Genomic DNA, 22,058 nt, shown 5'->3' with positions numbered 1-22,058 from the left:
ACATTTCTTTATTTTCCCCCACCCCCTCAGCCACTGGCAACCATCATTCTGCTCTGCTTCTGTGGGTTTTTAGATTCCACATATAAGTGAGTTCATGAAGTATTTGTCTTTCTGTGCCTGGTTTATTTTACTTAGCATTATTTCCTCCAGTTTTATCCAAGTTGTCCCAAATGACAGTATTTCCTTCTTTTTTAAGGCTGAGTAATCCATTGTGTGTGTGTGTGTGTGTGTGTGTGTGTGTGTGTGTGTGTGTGTGTATCACAAGGATTTCCTTTTCTCCATACCCTCACCAACACTGACCACCTTTTGTATTTTGATCATAGCCATTATAACAGGTGTGTGGTGATAGCTCGTTGTTTTGATTTGCATTTCTCTGATGATTAGTGACATTGAACATCTTTTCGTGTACCTGTTGGCCATTTGTATGTCTTCTTTTGAGAAATGTGTGTTCAGGTCCTTTACTCATTTTTTAAATGGTTATTGTTTTTTGTTATTGAGTTGTTTGAGTTTCTTCTGTATTTTGGATATTATTCTCATCAAATTTTGCAAGTGGTTTGCAAATATTTTCTTCCATTTTGTAGGTTGTTTCTTCACTCTGTTGATAGCTTTTTTTTTTTTTTTTTTTTGCTGTGCAGGAGCTTTTTAGTTTGATGTAATCTCATCTGTCTGTTTTTGCATTTGTTGCTGTGCTTGTGGAATTATATCCAAAAAAGTATTGTTCAAACCAATGTCAAGAAGCCTTTTCTCTATGTTTTCTTCTAGTAGTTTTATAGTTTCAGGTCTTACATTGAAGTCTTTAATGATTCTGAATTGTTCTGTGTATACGGAGTAAGATAAGGGTCCAGTTTCATTCTTCAGCATGTGGATAACCAATTTTCCCAGCACCATTTATCGAAGAGACCGTCCTTTCCCTGTTGTGTGTTCTTGGCACCTTTGTTGAATATCCTTTGACCATAAAATGCATGAATTTATTTCTAGGCTCTCTATTCTGTTCCTTTGGTCTGCATGTCTGTTTTTATGCTGGTACTCTGCTGTTTTTATTACAATAGCTTTGTAGTATATTTTGAAGTCAGGTATATTGTGTTGCCTCCAGCATTGTTCTTCTTTCTCAAGATTGCTTTGGCTAGTCACATTTTTTTGTGATTCCATATGAGTTTTAGGATTGTTTTTTTCCATTTCTGTGAAAAATGCATTTGGAATTTTGATAGGGATTGCATTGAATCTGTAGATGGCATTGAGTAGTATGGACATTTTAACAGTATTAATTCTTCCAATCCATGAACATGGACTGTCTTTCTACTTATTTACACCTTATTCAATTTCTTTCATTAATGTTTTAAAGTTTTCAGTGTACAGATCTTTCACCTCCTTGGTTTAATTTATTCCTAAGTATTTTATTGCTAATATAATTGTAAATAGGATTGTTTTCTTAGTATCGTTTTTAGATTGTTTGGTGTGACTGTGTAGAAATGCAGCTGATTTTTGTATATTGATTTTGTATCTCACAACTTTACTGAATCCATTTATTAGTTTTAATTTTTTTTGGTAGAGGTTTCAGAGTATTCTGCAAACAGAGACAATTTTACTTCTGCCTTTCTGATATGGATACCTTTTATTTCTTTTTCTTCCCTGGTTACTCTGGTTAAGACTTCCTATACTAAGTTCAGTAAAAGTGGTGAGAGTGGGCACCTTTGTCTTGTTTCTGGTCTTAAAGGAAAAGCTTTCATTTTTTTACTGTTGAGTTTGATGTTAGCTGTGGGCTTTTCATATATATGACCTTTTATTATGATGAGGTTTATTGATCTTTTTATCTTGAAAGAGTATTGAATTTTGTCAAATGCTTTATCTCTATCTACTCAGATGATCATGATTTTTATCCTTCACTTGGTAATGTATTGTATCACCTTCGTTTTTTTTGTTTTTTTTTGCGGTATGCAGGCCTCTCACTGTGTGGCCTCTCCCATTGTGGAGCACAGGCTCCGGACGCGCAGGCTCAGCGGTCATGGCTCACGGGCCTAGCCGCTCCGCGACATGTGGGATCTTCCCGGACCAGGGTACGAACCCGTGTCCCCTGCATCGGCAGGCGGACTCTCAACCACTGTGCCACCAGGGAAGCCCACCTTTGTTTTTTTAAAAATAAATTTGTTTACTTATTTATATTTATTTTTGGCTGCGTTGGGTCTTTGTTGCTGCTCACGGGCTATCTCTAGTTGCAGTGAGCGGGGGCTATTCTTCATTGCAGTGTGCAGGCTTCTCACTGTGGTGGCTTCTCTTGTTGTGGACCATGGGCTCTAGGCACACGGGCTTCAGTAGTTGTGGCATGTGGGCTCAGTAGTTGTGGCTCGCAGGATCTAGAGTGCAGGCTCAGTAGTTGTGGTGCACGGGCTTAGTTGCTCCGTGGCATGTGGGATCTTCCCCTACCAGGGCTTGAACCCGTGTCCCCTGCATTGGCAGGTGGATTCTTAACCACTGCGCCACCTGGGAAGCCCCGATTATTTTTTTTTACTGTTGAATTTTGAGAGTTCTTTATAGAGTCTAGTTCCTAGTCCTTTTGTGCATATGTGGTTTGAAAATATTTTCTCCAGTCTGTAGCTTGTTTTTTCATCCTCTTTATATGGATACTGCTTCTTTTCTTCCTTTGTAAAGGAAGTTTTAAATTTTGATAAAGTCTGATTTTTCAGTTTTTCCTATTATGGGTCTTGATTACTGTAGCTATATAATAAATCTTGAAATTGGGCAGACTGATTCTGCCTACGTTATTCTTCCTATTGTAAATTGTTGTAGATCTTCTAGTTCCTCTGCCTTTTCATTTAAACTTTAGAATAATCTTCTCTATATCTACAAAGAACCTTGCTGATATTTTGATAAGAGTTAGGAAGAGAGCATTCAGTCTTTTCATCATTAAGTAGAAGTTAGCTGTAGTTATCAACTTGAATTTGCCTTCTGTTCCTATTTTTGTGAAAGTTTTTGTCATAAATGGGTGTTGAATTTGGTCAGGTGCTTTTATATTGATTTATATAACCATGTGATTTTTCTTTTTAGCCTGGTAATATAGTGAATTACATTGATTGATTTTTATAAATTGAACCAGCCTTGCATCCCTGGAATAAAGCCCACTTGGCCATGGTATATAATTCTCCTTATGTGTTGCTAAATTCTATTTACTAATATTTTCTTTTTTTAAAAAAATTTTTATTGGAGTATAGTTGCTTTACAATGTTGTGTTCGTTTCTACTGTACAGCAAAGTGAATCAGCTATATGTATACATATATCCCCTCTTTGTTGGATTTCATTCCCATTTAGGTCACTACAGAGCACTGAGTAGAGTTCCCTGTGCTATAAAGTAGGTTCTCATTAGTTATATATTTTATACATAGTATCAATAGTGTATATATGTCAATCCCAATCTCCCAATTTATCGCTCCCACCATGAGGGTTCTTTTGTATGTGACAAGTTTTCTTTCCTCTTACTGCTTTCAAAATGCTCTTTTTGTCTTTGATTTTTGAGAATTTGATTATAATGTGTCTAGGTGAAGATCTCTCTTTTTTCTTTCTGTTTTATTGAGATAATAATTGACATCCAGCACTGTGTAAATTTAATATGTATAGCATAATGGATTGACTTACATACATCATGAAATGATTATCACAATGGGATTAGTGAACATTCATCCTCTCAAAATTAATGAAATAGAAAAAGAAGAAATAGAAAAAGAAGAAATAGATCTCTTTGTAATTAATTTGTTTGGGATTCTTTGGGCTTCATGGATCTGGATGTCCATTTTCCTCTCCAGATACAAGAAGTTTTCAGTCATTATTTCTTTAAATAATCTTTCTGCTCCTTTTTCTTTACTTGTTCTGGGACTCCCTCAATGCGTATGTTATTTCTTTTGATGGTATCCCATAATTTCCATAGGCTTTCTTCATTTTCTTTCAATATTTTTTCTTTTTGTTCTTTTGCCTGGGTAATTTCAAATGACCTGTCTTGAGCTCACTGATTTTTTTTCTTTGGCTTGATCAAGTCTAGTCATTGTGCTCTTTAGCTCCAGAATTCATGCATCCCTCCCTCCCTTCCTTCCTTCCTCCCTTCCTCCCTTCCTTTCTTCCTTCCTTCTATCTCTTTGTTTAACTTCTCATTTTGGTCATGTATTGTTTTCCTGATTTTTTTTTTTTTTTTTTTTTTGTGGTACGCGGGCCTCTCACTGTTGTGGCCTCTCCCGTTGCGGAGCACAGGCTCTGGACGCGCAGGCTCAGTGGCCATGACTCACGGGCCCAGCCACTCCACGGCATATGGGATCTTCCCGGACTGGGGCACGAACCCGCGTCCCCTGCATTGGCAGGCGGACTCTCAACCACTGCACCACCAGGGAAGCCCCTGTTTTCCTGATTTTGTTTTAGTTGTCTATCTGTGTTCTTTTACAGCTCACTGCAGTTCTTGAAGACAACTATTTTGAATTCTTTGTCTGGCAGTTCATTGATCTCCATTTCTTTAGGGTTGGTTACTCGTGTTTTATTTTGTTCCTTTGTTGGTGTCATGTTTTCCTGAACATTTGTATTTCTGTGGCCTTGTTTTGGTGCTTGTTCATTTGAAGAAGTAGGCACCTCTTCCAGTCTTTACACTTGGGCTTCTGCAGTGAAAGCCAATGAAAGCCATTTGGTGGAGTCTGTGGATGGGTTTGCTGCTGGAGTTTTCAGGTGGGCTACTCTGGTCCCTGGGGGTGGACCTGAAGCCTGAGTTCACTGGTGTGCACCTTATACTTCGGTCTACCTGGGCAGGCCTGGTGTTTGGGGCTTCAGTTTGGGGCTTGAAACGGATCCATGGGGTAAGCCTGGAGCCTGGTTTCTTGGGGTTTGGCATGGCACTGGGATAGGCCTGGAGTCTGAGTCCATGGGGCTACTTCTGAATCCTGGATCTGTGTGGCCTGGCCTGATGCCTGATTTTACTTGGCAGGCCTGGAGCTGGGGTTTGTGGTGAAGTTGGGCGCTCACTTCACTCTTCCTCCTTCTTTGGGTGGGTGTCTCTCTGCATGCTGAGTTGCCTGGGGTTGGAGGCTGGGTGATGTGGGTAATATGTGATTATTTTTCATACCCTCTTCAATGCATCTTTTCTTATTTCTCCACTCCACCTGGGTGCTTTAATCTCTCACCTGGAATCCTTAGCTCTTGTGAAGGTATTTTTGCACATGAGTATTTGTTCAAATTGATGTTTCTGCAAGGGGATGAGTGCTGGAAACTGCTATTCTGCCGTCTTACTGATGTCACCTGTGTCATTTAAGTCAACCTCTTTATCTAATAAATGAGGAAGATGAAATCTAAACAGCATTGAAATAAGTAGCATTCATATAAATTGTTGTAGAACTAAGAGTAAAAGTCATATCTCCTGATTATTTTATACTTTATCATGCTGATTATTTCTATTCTCTATTCAGATCTTTTTCTATAATAGTTAATCCACACTTTTTCATACTTATTCCCCTTCTACCAGTTTTATAAATGTAACATGTTTGTTGCAGAATGTCTAGAAAATACCCAAAAGCAAAAAGAAGATTAAAATAATCTATTACCAAGATAACCAGTTCATAATGTTCTAGTGTTTGTTCCATATGTTCATTAGAAAATATTGTTTTGTAGTCTGTCTTATCACTTTAAGTATTTTGATTCATTTTTTTCCTGGTCATTATATTGTCTTCAAAAGCTATATGAATATAAATAAATAAATACAAATATATATTTTTATCATAGTATTATTATATACTTTGTTGTTGAGCTAAATGTATGCATATTTGGAAAATTCATACAAATTTATTGACATGGAAAAAGCATGTGAACACTGCAACATTTTTTGCTATACAATATGATGTTTGTGAAGTTGTTGGATGATGTCTGGTAATGATTTTATACATGTGTTCATGTGCCCTTACAATTCCTACATGGCTAGTACAGTTACTTTTATGTTATTTGGTTAGATCAGTGCTTCTAATCTTTTTTCACACTATAGCATGCTGTGATGTACATAGAAAATGATAATAATTGTGTGGCACTCTAGGGAAAACAGAGATGATTATCACCTTGCTCTGTTACCCTAGTCCTGGCCTGGCTACCCAGACTGTTGAGAGGATCAATCTTTTGGCCACTTGTAAACCCTGGTTGGAAGCTCTGGGTTACAGCACAGTGTTAATAAGGTCTTAGGTTACTTCCCATGTGTTGCGTCAGATTTTCCCTGTTTCTTACAGTAGACTGTACAGTATGATTTACCAATATTGCAAATATGTACAATTTATCTACCTTACTGTTAATGGACATTTAGGTGTTTTGCAGTATTTGTAATTACAGATAGTGTTATGAATATGACTTTTGATGGAAATAAGCAGTTATTTCTCTTGGATATATACCTAGGAGTGAAACTGCTGGATTGTAGGATAAGTGTACATTTAGTTTCATTAGATAATAACAGTTTTCTGAAGTAAGTATGCAGTTTTACATTCCCACCAGCAATGTGTGAAGTTCTAGTTACTTCATTCCTGACAGTGCTTTGCATTGTCATTTCTCCTTGTTTTAGACATTCTGGTGTGTGTGTGAGTGATATTTTATTGCGCAGTTTTCTGAATACTAGTGATGCTAAGCATATTTCATATGCCCATTGGCTATGTTGATGACTGCTTTTTTTTTTAATTGAACTTTTAATTTTGAGATAATTGTAGATTCTTATGCAGTTGTAAGAAATAATAGATTCCCTGTGCTCTTTATCTGGTTTCTCCCAGTGGTATCATCCTGCTAAATGATAGTAAAATATCACAACCAAAATAATTGCCATTGATATAGTCAATATACAGGACATTTCCATCAACACAAGGATCCCTTGTGTCCTTTTATAGCAATACCACCCCTCCCACCTACCCACCTCCTCTTAACCCCTGGTCACCATTAATTTATTCTTTATTTCTATAAATTTGTCATTTTATGTGTTATGTAAATGGAATAGTATAGTATGTAGTCTTTTGGGATTGGCTTTTTCCATTCAGCATAATCCTCTGGAAATTCATCAGTATTGTATCATGTATCACTAGCTTGTTCCTGTTTATTGCTAAATGGTATTCCATGGTATGGATACACCTCGGTTTTTTAAACCATTCATCTCTTAAAGGACATAGGAGTTGTTTCCATTTATTGACTATTACAAACAAAGCTGCCATAAACATTTGTGCACAAATTTTGGGTGAACGTATGTTTTCATTTTTCTAGGATAAACATTCGGGACTGCAATTGCTGGGTCATATGATAGTTGCTTGTTTAGTTTTTATAGAAACTGTCAAACTTTTTCAGAATGCTTTTGCCATTTCACATTTCCCCCAACAAATGCATGAGAGATCCAGTTTCTCCGTATCCTTGTCAGTATTTGGTGTTTCCAGTATTTTTAAATTTAATCATTCTGACAGTTCTATGGTGATAGCTCATTGTGGTTTTAATTTGCTTTTACTTAATGGCTAATATGCTTATCTTCCATTTGCACATTCTCTTTGGTGAAATATCTGTTCATATCATTTGTATTTTCTAATTGGATTGTTCATTTTTTTACTGTTGAGTTTTGAGATTTCCTTCATTCTAGATACTAGTCGTTTGCTGGCTGTGTAGTTTACAAGTATTTGAGTTTTGAGATTTCCTTCATTCTAGATACTAGTCGTTTGCTGGCTGTGTAGTTTACAAGTATTTTCTCCCATTCCGTAGCTAGGATTTTTATTCCTAACAGGTCTTTCACAGAGAAAAAGTTTTAATTCTGAAGTGTAATTTATAATTTTTCCTTTTATGAATTGCGCTTTTGCCTAGCCTTAGATCCCTAAGATTTTCCCTGATTTTTTTTTCCCCTAAAAGTTTTGTAGTTTTATGTTTTAGATTTATGTCTCTGATACATTTTAAATTAATTTTTGTATAAAGTGTGTATAAACTGTGAGACTTTGGCTGAGGTTAATTTTTTTTTTTTTTTTGGCCTGTGGATATGTATTTGCTCCAGCACCATTTGTTGAAATAGCTATTTTTCCTCTATGGAATTGCCATTGTACCTTGTCAAAAATCAGTTGGATATATTTGTGTGGATCTATATGTAGGTTCTCTATTCTATTTCATTAACCTATTTGTCTATCCTTTTGCCAATATCACAAAACCTGATTGCTGTAGCTATATAATAAGTCTTGAAATTGGGTAGACTCATTCCTCCCATTTTTTTCACTTTTTCGAAGTTGTTTTAGCTCTTATAGTTCCTTTGCTTTTCTATATAAATTTCAGTATAATCTTCTCTACATCTACAAAACCTTTTCTGGAATCGTAATAGAAATTGTGTTAAACCTGTATTTTGCTTTGGGGGAAAATTGACATCTTTATCATATTGAGTCTTCCTATCTATGAACATTTATTAATCTGTTCTTTGATTTCTTCCATCAGAATTGTGTGTCTTTCAGTATACAAGTCATATACAAGTGTTGTAGATTTTTCCCTAAATATTTCATTTTTTGAGGAGTTATAAATTCTATTGTATTTTTAATTTTGGTGTCCATGTATTCATTTTTTTAATATAGAAATACAAATAACTTTTGTATGTTTATCTTATATCCTTTGCCTTTGCTAAACTGCATTATGAGTTCTAGGAGGTGTGTGTGTATCTGTATGTAACTTGCTTGGGAATTTCTGTGTAGACAATCAGGTTATCTGCAAATAGGGACAGTTTTGTTTTTTCCTTTCCAGGAACAGAGATTTTTTTTTCTGTAACTACTTGAATATATAACAGAGTACCATATTCTGCCCATTGTTGAGTCTAAAATGAAAGAGACATTACATTCTAAAACCTGAAGATACTAGGAGACCATTAGAACTGAGGAGATGATTGAGGATCCAGGGAGTAATTGAAAATGACACCAACATTTTGTTTCTAAGTAATTGGGTGGATGTGGTACTATTACTTGAGGTTAGAAAATCAGAAATAAAAGCATTTTGGGGAAGTATAATAAGTTCTACTTTGGACATTCTTTTTTTTTTTGATGTCTGTGCTATGTCTTTATTGACATGTCCAATAGACATTTGAAGTATGCATTAAGAATTTAGGGGAGGGACTTCCCTGGTGGTGCAGTGGTTATGAATCTGCCTGCCAATCCAGGGGACATGGGTTTGATCCCTGGCCTGGGAAGATGCCACATGCCTGGAGCAGCTAAGCCTGTGTGCCACAGCTACTGAGCCTGTGCTGTAGAGCCCGTGAGCAACAACTACTGAGCCCACAACTACTGAAGCCTGTGTACTCTAGGGCCCACGTGCTGCAACTGCTGAGCCCATTTGCTGCAACTGCTGAAGGCTGTGCCCGTAGAGCCTGTGCTCCGCAACGAGAAGTCACCGCAATGAGAAGCCTGCGTACCACACAAAGAGTAGCCCCCGCTCACTGCAACTAGCGAAAGCCTGTGTGCAACAACGAAGACCCAATGCAGCCAAATATGAAAAAAAAAAAAATAGAAGGGGTTATATTGGAATTCCTACTTTGACATGATAGATGATGCTGTGGGAGAGGTTGTATATAGAATGAGTAGAGATCTGAGGAAGAAATGCTAACAAAGGAATAGCACTTAAAGATATCATGGGAGAATGAAAACAATGAAGTCACAGAAACCATAGAAACTTCTCTTTTGTCAAAGTTTTACCTATTTGTCGAGATCCATCTTCTGGGCATTATTACCTGTCCAGTCCCATCTCCTTTTTGGTTATTCCCTAATATGTATTTCTGTAGCAGTTTCTCCTTCTTCTAGTATAGCATTTACCACACTGCCTTATTGTAGTTTATTGTTTATATATCTATTTCCCTATCAAGTTTTTATGTTCCTTGAAGGCAGGGATTAGATCTTATTCATTGTTGTTTTTCCTGTGTATGGCATAGTTCTTAATAACAGCTTGTTTAATTGAATGAAGTAGGAAATTATCAGAGGCTTCTAAGTGGTAGAGTAAGAAAAGAACTGAGAAGAGGCCATTAGATTTGTTGATCCCTGACCATAGGGAAGCTGTTATGTCTAGAATGGTGAAAAGTGAATGCAGAGTTCTCTGGTCTTCCTTTTCTCAAGTCAGTCTTGCCATTTCTTACATTCCCTCCCTCATTCCCTAATTCTGCCCCCTTAACTTTTGTTCCTTTGATATATTGTTTCATCATGATAGAAAAGCATTTCTTCCTGGTCACCTGTGAGAATTATACTGTTCTTCCTAATCTAGCTCATATCCCCTTCTCAGTGAAACTGAATGAATGAATTTCTCTGGTTTTTATCATTGAAATTTTCTAATATCCAGGCTGATAGTATCTGTAATGTAGTTTTGTTTTAGCATTCAATTTCTATTTGGTTGGACTTTAGTTTTTCCATTTAAACATATATTTTATTTTTCAGTATAAAACTTTTTAAAAAAATTTTATTTATTTATTTTTGGCTGCGTTGCGTCTTTGTTGCTGCGCGTGGGCTTTGTCTAGTTGCTGCGAGTGGGGGCTACTCTTCCTTGCCATGTGCGGGCTTCGCACTGTGGTGGCTTCTCTTGTTGCGGAGCATGGGCTCCAGGCACGTGGGCCTCAGTAGTTGTGGCACATGGGCTTCAGTAGTTGTGGCACATGGGCTCAGTAGTTGTGGCTCACGGGCTCTAGAGTGCAGGCTCAGTAGTTGTGGTGCACGGGCTTAGTTGCTCCGCGGCATGTGGGATCTTCCCGGACCAGGGCTCGAACCCGTGTACCCTGCATTGGCAGGCAGATTCTTAACCACTGTGCCACCAGGGAAACCCCAGTTTAAAACTTTTTAAGACGTTATAAATATTTATCTCAATGTTTGGAGGTTATTTATCATATGTTCCATGTCGTAATTTCTAGGTGTTTATTTTACCCATTACACTTTCAATAAATTAAAGTGTCTTCTGTCCCAGAAATTGAATTTTCATAGAGGAGCCAGTAAAATACTAGAGTTTTTAACTTTAATTTTTAAATACATGCTGTTATTTCAATATCTTCCACATAAGAACTAACTTAAGTGGGAAAAGTTGGTTATATTAAACAAAAGAGCCTTTTTTAATTCTTTTTTTCCAGATTGCAGCAATTCTCCGGAAACGAAAATTAGATTATTATTTACACAAACTGCTCCCTGAGATCCTACAATCTGCTTCATTTCTGACTGCTAATGGGGCCTTGTTTATGGCTTTCTTTTGCATTTTAAGGTTGGTACACATAATCACAACTGGTGGTTAATACAAATTCCTTTGTTGAAACTGAAACAAACAGATGTTTATATAAATGTTGTGCAGGTCACTGCTTGTGTATTTTTTTCTCTGTGTGAAATGACATTTATTTATCTCAAAGAATGCTTGTAAAACCAGGAGTTGTGGGCCTCTTGGCCTAAAAATGTAATATAAACTTCAAATTATTGCTGTGATTATATAGCAAAAGTGCTTTAATGTATCATACATTTTCTGAGGCCCACTATATTTACTGACTTGTTAATGAGAATTTCTTAACTTTTCAGTTTCATAGATTAGGAATTCAAAGCAACTGTCCATGATATTGCTTAGGTCTGTATGCAGTGAATGGACTTCAAAAGGACTATAAAATGCTCGTGTTTATCTGTAAAATTTCTGGCATATCCTACTGATGAAACTTTTGGTCCTGATGAGTGCATTATCTGTGTCACATGCTTCATACAATATACATGCAGTTAGAATTCAGTTTTTAGTGTTATGATATACTTAGCATGTTTATTAGATATTTACTTTTTATCTTCTCCCCCACACATTGTTGAAACCCAAACTAGTTTATTTAATTTGTCAAGTTAAAATACTAACTTCACATTATATTACTATTAATGTTACCCAGTTAGTATTACCCAAAATAATTCTGCAGGTATATTTTAACTGCAATTAGAAATATAATTTCTGCTTGCGAGAACAGCAGAATCACAACTAGCTGCAGGACAATCATTGACAGGAAGACACTGGAACTCACCAAAAAAGATACCCCACATCCAAAGACAAAGGAGAAGCCATAATGAGATGGTAGGAGGGGCGCAGTCACAGTAAAATCAAATCCCATAACTGCTGGGTGGGTGACTCACAGACTGGAGAACCCTTATACCACAGAAGTTCACCCACTGGCTTGAAGGTTCTGAGCCCCATGTCAGCCTTCCCAACCTCGGAGTCTGGCAACAGGAGGAGGAATTCCTAGAGAATCAAACTTTGAAGGCTAGTGGGATTTGATTGCAGGACTTCGACAGGACTGGGGGAAACAGACTCCACTCTTGGAAGGCACACACAAAGTAGTGTGCTCATTGGGACCCGGGGGAAGGAGCAATGACCCCATAGGAGACTGAATCAGACCTACCTGCTAGTGTTGGAGGGTCTCTGGCAGAGGCAGGCAGTGGCTGTGTCTCACTGTGGGGACAAGGACACTGGCAATGGAAGTTCTGGGAAGTACTCCTTGGTGTGAGCCCTCCCAGAGTCTGCCATTAGCCCCACCAAAGAGCCCAGGTAGGCTCCAGTGTTCGGTTGCCTCAGGCCAAACAACCAACATGGAGGGTACCCAGCCCCACCCATCAGCAGTCAAATGGATTAAAGTTTTACTGAGCTCTGCCCACCAGAGCAAAGGTCAGCTCTACCCACCACCAGTCCCTCCCATCAGGAAACTTGCACAAGGCTCTTAAATAGCCTCATCCACCAGAGGGCAGACAGCAGAAGCCAGAAGAACTACAATCCTGCAACCTGTGGAACAAAAACCACATTCACAGAAAGATAGACAAAATGAAAAGGCAGAGGACTATGAACCAGATGAAGAAACAAGATAAAACCCCAGAAAAACAACTAAATGGAGTGGAGATAGGCAACCTTCCAGAAAAAGAATTCAGAATAATGATAGTGAAGATGATCCAGGACCTTGGAAAAAGAATGGAGGTAAAGATTGAGAAGATGCAAGAAATGTTTAACAAAGACTTAGAAGAATTAAAGAACAAATAAACAGAGATGAACAATACAATAATTGAAATGAAAACTACAGTAGAAGGAATCAATAGCAGAATAACTGAGGCAGAAGAACGGATAAGTGACCTGGAAGACAGAAAGGTGGAATTCACTGCTGTGGAACAGAATAAAGAATGAAAAGAAATGAAGACAGCCTAAGAGACCTCTGGGACAACATTAAATGCGACAGCATTCGCATTATAGGGGTCCCAGAAGGAGAAGAGAGAGAGAAAGGACCAGAGAAAATATTTGAGGAGATTATAATAGAAAAATTCCATAACATGGGAAAGGAAATAGCCACCCAAGTCCATGAAGTGCAGAGAGTCCCATACATGCCGAGACACATAGTAATCAAACTGACAAAAATTAAAGACAAAGAAAAATTATTGAAAGTAGCAAGGGAAAAATGACAAATAACATACAAGGGAACTCCCATAAGGTTAACAGCTGTTTTCTTAGCAGAAACTCTACAAGCCAGAAGGGAGTGGCATGATTAAGTGATGAAAGGGAAGAACCTACAACCAATATTACTCTCCCCAGCAAGGATCTCATTCAGATTCGATGGAGAAATCAAAAGCTTTACAGAAAAGCAATAGCTAAGAGAACTCAGCACCACCAAAACAGCTCTACAACAAATGCTAAAGGAACTTCTCTAAGTGGGAAACACAAGAGAAGAAAAGGACCTACAAAAACAAACGCAAAACAATTAAGAAAATGGTAATAGGAACATACATACCGATAATTACCTTAAACATGAATGGATTAAATGCTCCAACCAAAATACACAGGCTCACTGAATAGATAAAAAAAGAAGACCCATATATATGCTGTCTACAGGAGACCCACATCAGACCTAGGGACACATACAGACTGAAAGTGAGGGGATGGAAAAGGATATTTCATGCAAATGGAAATCAAAAGAAAGCTAGAATAGCAATACTCATATCAGATAAAATAGACTTTAAGATAAAGAATGTTACAAGAGACAAGGAAGGACACTACATAATGGTCAAGGGATCAATCCAAGAAGAAGATACAACAATTATAAATAAATATGCACCCAACATAAGAGCACCTCAATACATAAGGCAACTACTAACAGCTCTAAAAGAGGAAATCGATAGTAACACAATAATAGTGGAGGACTTTAACACCTCACTTACACCAATGGACAGATCATCCAAAATGAAAATAAATAAGGAAATGGAAGCTTTAAATGGCACAATAGACCAGAAAGGTTTAATTGATATCTATAGGACATTCCATCCAGAAACAGCAGATTACACTTTCTTCTCAAGTGCACATGGAACATTCTCCAGGGTAGATCACATCTTGGGTCACAAATCCAGCCTCAGTAAATTTATGAAAATTGAAATCATAGCAAGCATCTTTTCTGACCACAACACTATGAGATTAGAAATGAATTACAAGGAAAAAAATGCAAAAGCACAAACATGTGGAGGCTAAACAATACGTTACTAAATAACCAAGAGATCACTGAAGAAATCAAAGAGGAAATCAGAAAATACCTAGAGACAAATGACAATGAAAACACGATGATCCAAAACCTATGAGATGCAACAAAAGCAGTTCTAAGAGGGAAGTTTATAGCTATACAAGCCTACCTGAAGAAACAAGCAGAATCTCAAATAAAGAATCTAACCTTACACCTAAAGGAACTAGAGAAAGAAGAACAAACAAAACGCAACATTAGCAGAAGGAAAGAAATCATAAAGATCAGAGCAGAAATAAATGAAATAGAAACAAAGAAAACAAGAGCAAAGATCAATAAAACTAAAAGCTGGTTCTTTGAGAAGATAAACAAAATTAATAAACCATTAGCCAGACTCATCAAGAAAAAGAGGGAGAGGACTCAAATCAATAAAATTGGAAATGGAAAAGGAGAAGTTACAACAGACACTGCAGAAATACAAAGCATCCTAAGAGACTACTACAAGCAACTGTATGTCGATATAATGGACAACCTGGAAGAAATGGACAAATTCTTAGAAAGGTATAACCTTCCAAGACTGAACCAGGAAGAAATAGAAAATATGAACAGACCAATCACAAGTAATGAAATTGAAACTGAGATTAAAAATCTTCCAAAAAACAAAAGTCCAGGACCAGATTGCTTAACAGGTGAATTCTATCAAACATTTAGAGAAGAGCTAACACCCGTCCTTCTCAAACTCTTCCAAAAAATTGCAGAGGAAGGAACACTCCCAAACTCATTCTATGAGGTCACCATCACCCTGATACCAAAACCAGACAAAGATATTACCAAAAAGAAAATTACAGCCCAATATCACTGATGAATATAGAGGCAAATATCCTCAACAAAATACTAGCAAACAGAATCCAACAACACATTAAAAGGATCATACACCATGATCAAGTGGGATTTATCCCAGGGATGCAAGGATTCTTCAATATACGCAAATCAATCAATGTGACACACCATATTAACAAATTGAAGAATAAAAACCATATGATCATCTCAATAGATGCAGAAAAAGCTTTTGACAAAATTCAATACCCATTTAAAAACTCTCCAGAAAGTGGGCATAGGGGGAACGTACCTCAACATAATAAAGGCCATATATGACAAACCCATGGCAAACACCATTCTCAATGGTGAAAAACTGAAAGCATTTCCTCTAAGATCAGGAACAAGACAAGGGTGTCCACTCTCACCACTATTATTCAACATAGTTTTGGAAGTCCTTGCCACGGCAATCAGAGAAGAAAAAGAAATACAAGGAATCCAAATTGGAAAAGAAGAAGTAAAACTGTCACTGCTTGCAGATGACATGATACTATACACAGAGAATCCTAAAGATGCCACCAGAAAACTACAAGAGCTAATCAATGAATTTGGTAAAATTGCAGAATACAAAATTAATGCACAGAAATCTCTTGCATTCCTATACACTAATGATGAAAAATCTGAAAGGAAACACTCTCATTTACCATTGCAACAAAAAGAGTAAAATACCTAGGAAGAAACCTACCTAGGGAGACAAAATAGACAAAGGCTTGTTTGCAGAAAACTATAAGACACTGATGAAAGAAATTAAAGGTGATACCAACAGATGGAGAGATATACCATGTTCTTGGATTTAAAGAATCAATATTGTGAAAATGACTATACTACCCAAAGCAATCTACAGATTCAGTGCAATCCATATCAAATTACCAATGGCATTTTTTTACAGAATTAGAACAAAAAAATCTTAAAATTTGTATGGGGAAAAAAAAAAATTTTGTATGGAGACATCAAAGACCCTGAATAGCCAAAGCAGTCTTGAGGGAAAAAAATGGAGCTGGAGGAATCAGACTCCCTGACTTCAGACTATACTACAAAGCTACAGTAATCAAGACAATATGGTACTGGCAGAAAAACAGAAATGTAGGTCAATGGTACAAGATAGAAAGCCCAGAGATAAACACATGCACCTATGGTCAACTAATCTATGACAAAGGAGGCAAGGATATACAATGGAGAAAAGACAGTCTCTTCAAAAAGTGGTGTTGGGAAAACTGGACAGCTACATGTAAAAGAATGAAATTAGAGCACTCCCTAACACCATACACCAAAATAAAGTCAAAATGGATTAGAGACCTAAATGTAAGACCGGACACTGTAAAAAGTCTTAGAGGAAAACATAGGAAGAACACTCTTTGATGTAAATCACAGCAAGATCTTTTTTGATCAGCCTCCTAGAGTCATGGAAATAAAAACAAAAATAAACAAATGGGACCTAATGAAACTTCAAAGCTGTTGCCCAGCAAAGGAAACCATAAACAAGACAAAAAGACAACCCTCAGAATGGGAGAAAATACTTGCAAACGAATCAACGGAGAAAGGATTAATCTCCAAAACATATAAGCAGCTCATGCAGCTCAATATTAAAAAAAATCAACCCAATCCAAAAATAGGCAGAAGATCTAAGTAGACATTTCTCCAAAATAGACATACAGATGGCCAAGAAGCACATGAAAAGCTGTTCAACATCACTAATTATTGGAGAAATGCAAATCAAAACTACAATGAGGTATCACCTCACCCCAGTTCGAATGGGCATCATCAGAAAATCTACAAACAACCAATGCTGGAGAGGGTGTGGAGAAAAGGGAGCCCTCTTGCACTGTTGGTGGGAATGTAAATTGATACAGCCACCATGGAGAACAGTATGGAGGTTCCTTAAAAAACTAAAAATAGAATTACCATATGACCCAGCAATCCCAGTACTGGGCATATACTCAGAGCAAACCATAATTCAAAAAGACACATGCACGCCAATGTTCATTGCAGCACTATTTACAATAGCCAGGTCATGGAAGCAACCTAAATGCCCATCGATAGACGAATGGATAAGGAAATGTGGTACATATATACAATGGAATATTACTCAGCCATAAAAAGGAACGAAATTGGGTCATTTGTTGAGACATGGATGGATCTAGAGACTGTCATACAGAGTGAAGTAAGTCAGAAAGAGAAAAACAAATATCGTATATTAACGCATATGTGTGGAACCTAGAAAAATGGTACAGATGAACCGGTTTGCAGGGCAGAAATTAAGACACAGATGTAGAGAACAAACGTATGGGCAGCAAAGGGGGAAAGCGTCAGGGGTAGTAGGGGTGGTGGTGTGATGAATTGGGAGATTGGGATTGACATGTATTCACCTATGTGTATTAAACTGATTACTAATAATGAAAAAAAATTGCTCATAATAAGAACAATATTTCTTCCTTTCTGAATTCTTATACCTTGTATTTATTTTTCTTGCATTATTGTACTTGCTAAGATCTCCAGTACAGTGTTAACTAGAAGTGGGAATTATGGGGAGCTATGAATCATTCTCAGTCTAAAAGTGAAAGCTTTTAATGTTTTACCAAACTAATTTTTTGTATATAGGGAATAATAAATTGAATAATAATTTTATCCTTTTAAAAAAAAAAGAAATATAATTTCCAAATGTCTTCTATAGATTTTTGCCTTAAGAACATTAATATTTATAAACTTTTAGTAATTTATAAAGTTTATACTCTTGAATAAGTCATGCCTTTAAATTGACCTGAAAAATCTGTGTAAGAAACTCTTTACCACGTTGTCTCTGGAAAGTTTCTAATACTTGTTAAAATTCTAAAAATAGAGTTATACGATAATTAGCTTTTAAAAATTGCAATAATAATAAATTGGTCTTGCAGCATATTTATGTTCTATGAAGCTTTTGGTTAAGTTTTGGAGACATAAAATACTTATAATAAGGTAACATCTGTGTTCCTCCTATAACTGACTCACTCATTTATTTTCCTTTTTTGTTTATATTCAGTTACCTGTTAAGTCCTTTGTGTATTTTATGTTGGAGGGAGAATCACCTCCAGTTTTCTTAGGCAGAAAGTTTCTGATGTCCATTGCAGAAATACCCATGTTATATGTAGGTTTTCTAATTTTTTAAAGCTAAACTTCAGCTAGAAAGAAAATTTCATCTGATATTTTATCCTTATCTGTATGTACATAGCATATGGTTTTTCCTGTAATACATCATTTAGCAGTTGACCAACTTTGTTCAGATAATTTCTTATAATTTTTTGTTTCTCCCTTTCTTAGGAACAAATTGTCTTTGAAAGGAAAAAGAGTCTTCCTAATATCTCCAGATTTCTTTTTTTTTCTCTTTAAAAACCCAACCCAATGGCGTTTATAATTTGTGAGATACTATGCAGATTCTTTCTCCCAAGGGATATATTCTAGTAACTGAAAAATTTTATATACACATATAAGTAAAAAATGTAAAATACTTTAGTAAGCGATGTAAGAAAAAACTTACCCAGGGTTGTAGAAGGAAAGAAGGAGAGACATTTTTTGAATATCTATCATGTGTTAAAAAATAGTAATAGTTGAAAAAAAAAGATACAAATGAACCTATACACAAAACAGAAATAGACCCACAGACATAGAAAACAAATTTATGGTTACCAAAGGGGAAGGGCGGGGGGTAAATTAGGAGTTTGGATTAACATACACACACTACTATATATAAAATGGATAACAAACAAGGACCTACTGTGCAGCACAGTGAACTATACTCAATATTTTGTAATAGCCTATAAGGGAAAAGAATCTGAAAAGAAAAAAAAAGATATATAACTGAATCTCTTTGCTATATACCTGAAACTAACACATTGTAAATCAGCTATACTTCCATAAAAAAAGAGCCATAATGAAAGAATAGTAGTAGTGATAACAATAGTAATAATAGCTAACATTTTCTGAGTACTTCCTATGTGTCATGGATGGTGCTGGGAAATATCTCATGTAGCCATCATAACAACTCTATGAGATAGGTAATGCATTTATTCCCGTTTGGTAGATAGGAAATTGAGAACGTAGGTTTGCAGAGTGAACAATGTTGGATCCAGGGACTGTCTGAATGAATATAACAGGTTAAATTATTGGAAGGAGAGATACCTATTAGTTTGCTATTGTAGTAGCCTGAAGAAGAGATGGTGAGGGACATAAATGAGGCAAGGGCAGTAGGTTGGAGAGGAATTTGAGAGATAAATTGTACATGGAAGTATTTAAGGGGATGATTTCATGTATGGGACACGGAGGAAGGTGAAGCCAAGGATGTCTCAAAGTGTCACACGTAGGTGGATAAGTGGTTGTTGATATCATTAACCTAGGAAAAGAGAGGAGAAAGAACAGGTTCATGGAGATAAGGGACTAAGATAATGAGTTTGGTTTTGGACATGCTGAATTTGAGGTGCTGTGGGACATTTAGATAGAGGGTGAACTGAGAAGGGAACTTCTATGTGTAATAACTGAAATGACCAACTAGAAATTTCATATAATCATTCCAAATTTCAATTTCAGGAAAATACTTGGAAAATTCTACTCATGGAGTCCTGGCTTTGGTGCCGCTTTGCCAGCTTCTTATGTGGCCATTCTAATTGAGAGAAAAAGCAGGTAAACTTTTATATACCTACATATTTAATACAACTGATTTACTGTCCACCATCACAACTAGAGTGTTTTTTTTTTTTTTTTTTTTTTTTGCTTACTGTTTGTCATGGTCCAGGGAGGAGAAATATTTCTACATATATTTTTCAGTCTTGCAAATATTGGGCTGGCCAAAAAGTTTGTTTGGTTAGGGAATATGTTGTTCAATACAGTTCTCGGTGAAAATGAAAACTGTGTCTTTTATTTTTACTTAAAACTGAACGAACTTTTTGGCCAACCCAATATTTGATGGACAGTTTAACTTTATACTTATATTATTTAGGTTTTTAAGCCTATAAAAAATAAAGATTGACATTATATAGTAAAAATGCCCATTAGTCTTTGTTTACTAAAAAATTGAAGGGTTCTCTGATGTGTCAAACTAAAACATGGCTTGCATAAATTCTAATTAAAGATCTTTTCCATAACTGCAATACCATTATCACACCTAAGAAAATAAACAGTTTCCTTTTATCATTTAAATCTGTAATTTGCTTCGGGCTCATTAACCTCTATTAAATCAATTATTTTTTTTGGATATCTTCTCATTTAAAAGAATTTTCATTTTTATCAACTTGAAAATGTTCCACGTGGAATAATAAGATTTCTACAAAATGCTACAAACTGTTATGTAAGTTTTTCAGTCAGGTAAACTGTTGAAGTTAAACATTTTGCATAAAAGAATATTTGCCATTTCAGGAATAATTATTTTTATTGTTGAGAACTGCTTTGATTCCATCTTTATCCCGGAGAATAAAGATACGGTCAGGTATATTAATCAAGATGGGATTATCTTTCAGTTTATGAAGATGTTTGTTATAATCATCGATCCCCTAGTAAGACTATAGATAGATGTTGTTAGGTGACTAAATATTTACTTAAACCACCTGAAGCCATTTTAATGCATTTTTGTAAATGTAATAGTATCTAAATTTTTGTGATTCTCTGTTTGATGATACTTTTAGATTATTAAAATTACTAAAATCAAAGGATGTTATAACCCCAGGAAAATCAAGTCAGTATTGCTAGAAACATAGGTTCCCCACCTGAGAGGACAGTACAGAATAGTTGTTAAAAGTGTGGATTCTGGAGCTATAAAATCTGGCTTGGGAGACTGGCTCCGCCACTTATTGTGTGACGTCTATGGCTTATTCCTTACCTGAAAAATGGAGGTAGTGATAATCTACTCACATGGTTATTCAGAGAATTAAGTGAGTTACTTATGTAAGTGTGCTTAGAAGAGTGCCTGACACATGGTAAGTGTGTTAAGTATTTTTATTGGTTTTTTGCCCGTAAGTAATGAGAGCCTTGTTCTGGTGATTATAACTTTCTGATCAATTTAAAAATCTAAATATTGGTTTTGGAAATGTGATTTCAAAGTATGTACTCATATATGAAACTTTAAAGATGCTTTAAATGAAGTTTGCTTCAATTTATTTTTTAGCACTTTAATAAGGTGGCATTTTTGAAGTTATTTGCCTACTTTTCAGCAGAAAATGTTGAAATGAATACCTGTGTAACCATCACCTAGAGTCAACAGTTGTTAACATTTTACCATTTTTACTTTATTTGTATGTGATTATATGTCTATGTATGTGTGGTATTGTGTGTGTGTACGAACCATATAGAAGTACATTGTAGACGTCATGACATTTTACTCCTAAATACTTTAGAATGCATATTCTAAAATAAGGGTACTTTCCTACATAATTACAACACTATTATCACACATAAGAAAATTAGTAGTCATTCTTGATTACCATCTTGTCCATATTGTCCTAAAATCCTTTTTTTTTTTTTTTTTGCGGTACGCGGGCCTCTCACTGTTGTGGCCTCTCCCATTGCGGAGCATAGGCTCCGGACGCGCAGGCTCAGCGGCCATGGCTCACGGGCCTAGCTGCTCCGCGGCATGTGGGATCTTCCCGGATCGGGGCACGAACCCGCGTCCCCTGCATCGGCAGGTGGACACTCAACCACTGCGCCACCAGGGAAGCCCTCCATAGTTTTATGTTTTCTAGAATGTCATATAGTTGGAGTCATACA

At 36.4% G+C, this 22,058-nt stretch overlaps 1 protein-coding gene across 1 annotated transcript in view; it reads left to right on the top strand.

The window, feature by feature from the left end:
* The window catches only part of TMEM135 (transmembrane protein 135), a 256,148-nt gene that overhangs the window by 23,950 nt on the left and 210,140 nt on the right, over nucleotides 1-22,058 (top strand). Inside the window, exons 2-3 of the mRNA XM_060018130.1 lie at nucleotides 11,088-11,215; nucleotides 19,890-19,982. Of these exons, the coding sequence (XP_059874113.1) occupies nucleotides 11,088-11,215; nucleotides 19,890-19,982 (221 nt within the window). The remainder of the gene's footprint in view (nucleotides 1-11,087; nucleotides 11,216-19,889; nucleotides 19,983-22,058) is intronic.

Source organism: Delphinus delphis, chromosome 8 (genome assembly GCF_949987515.2).
Source record: "Delphinus delphis chromosome 8, mDelDel1.2, whole genome shotgun sequence".
Classification (NCBI taxonomy): domain Eukaryota; kingdom Metazoa; phylum Chordata; class Mammalia; order Artiodactyla; family Delphinidae; genus Delphinus; species Delphinus delphis.
This window is presented reverse-complemented; position numbering and strand designations above follow the sequence as displayed.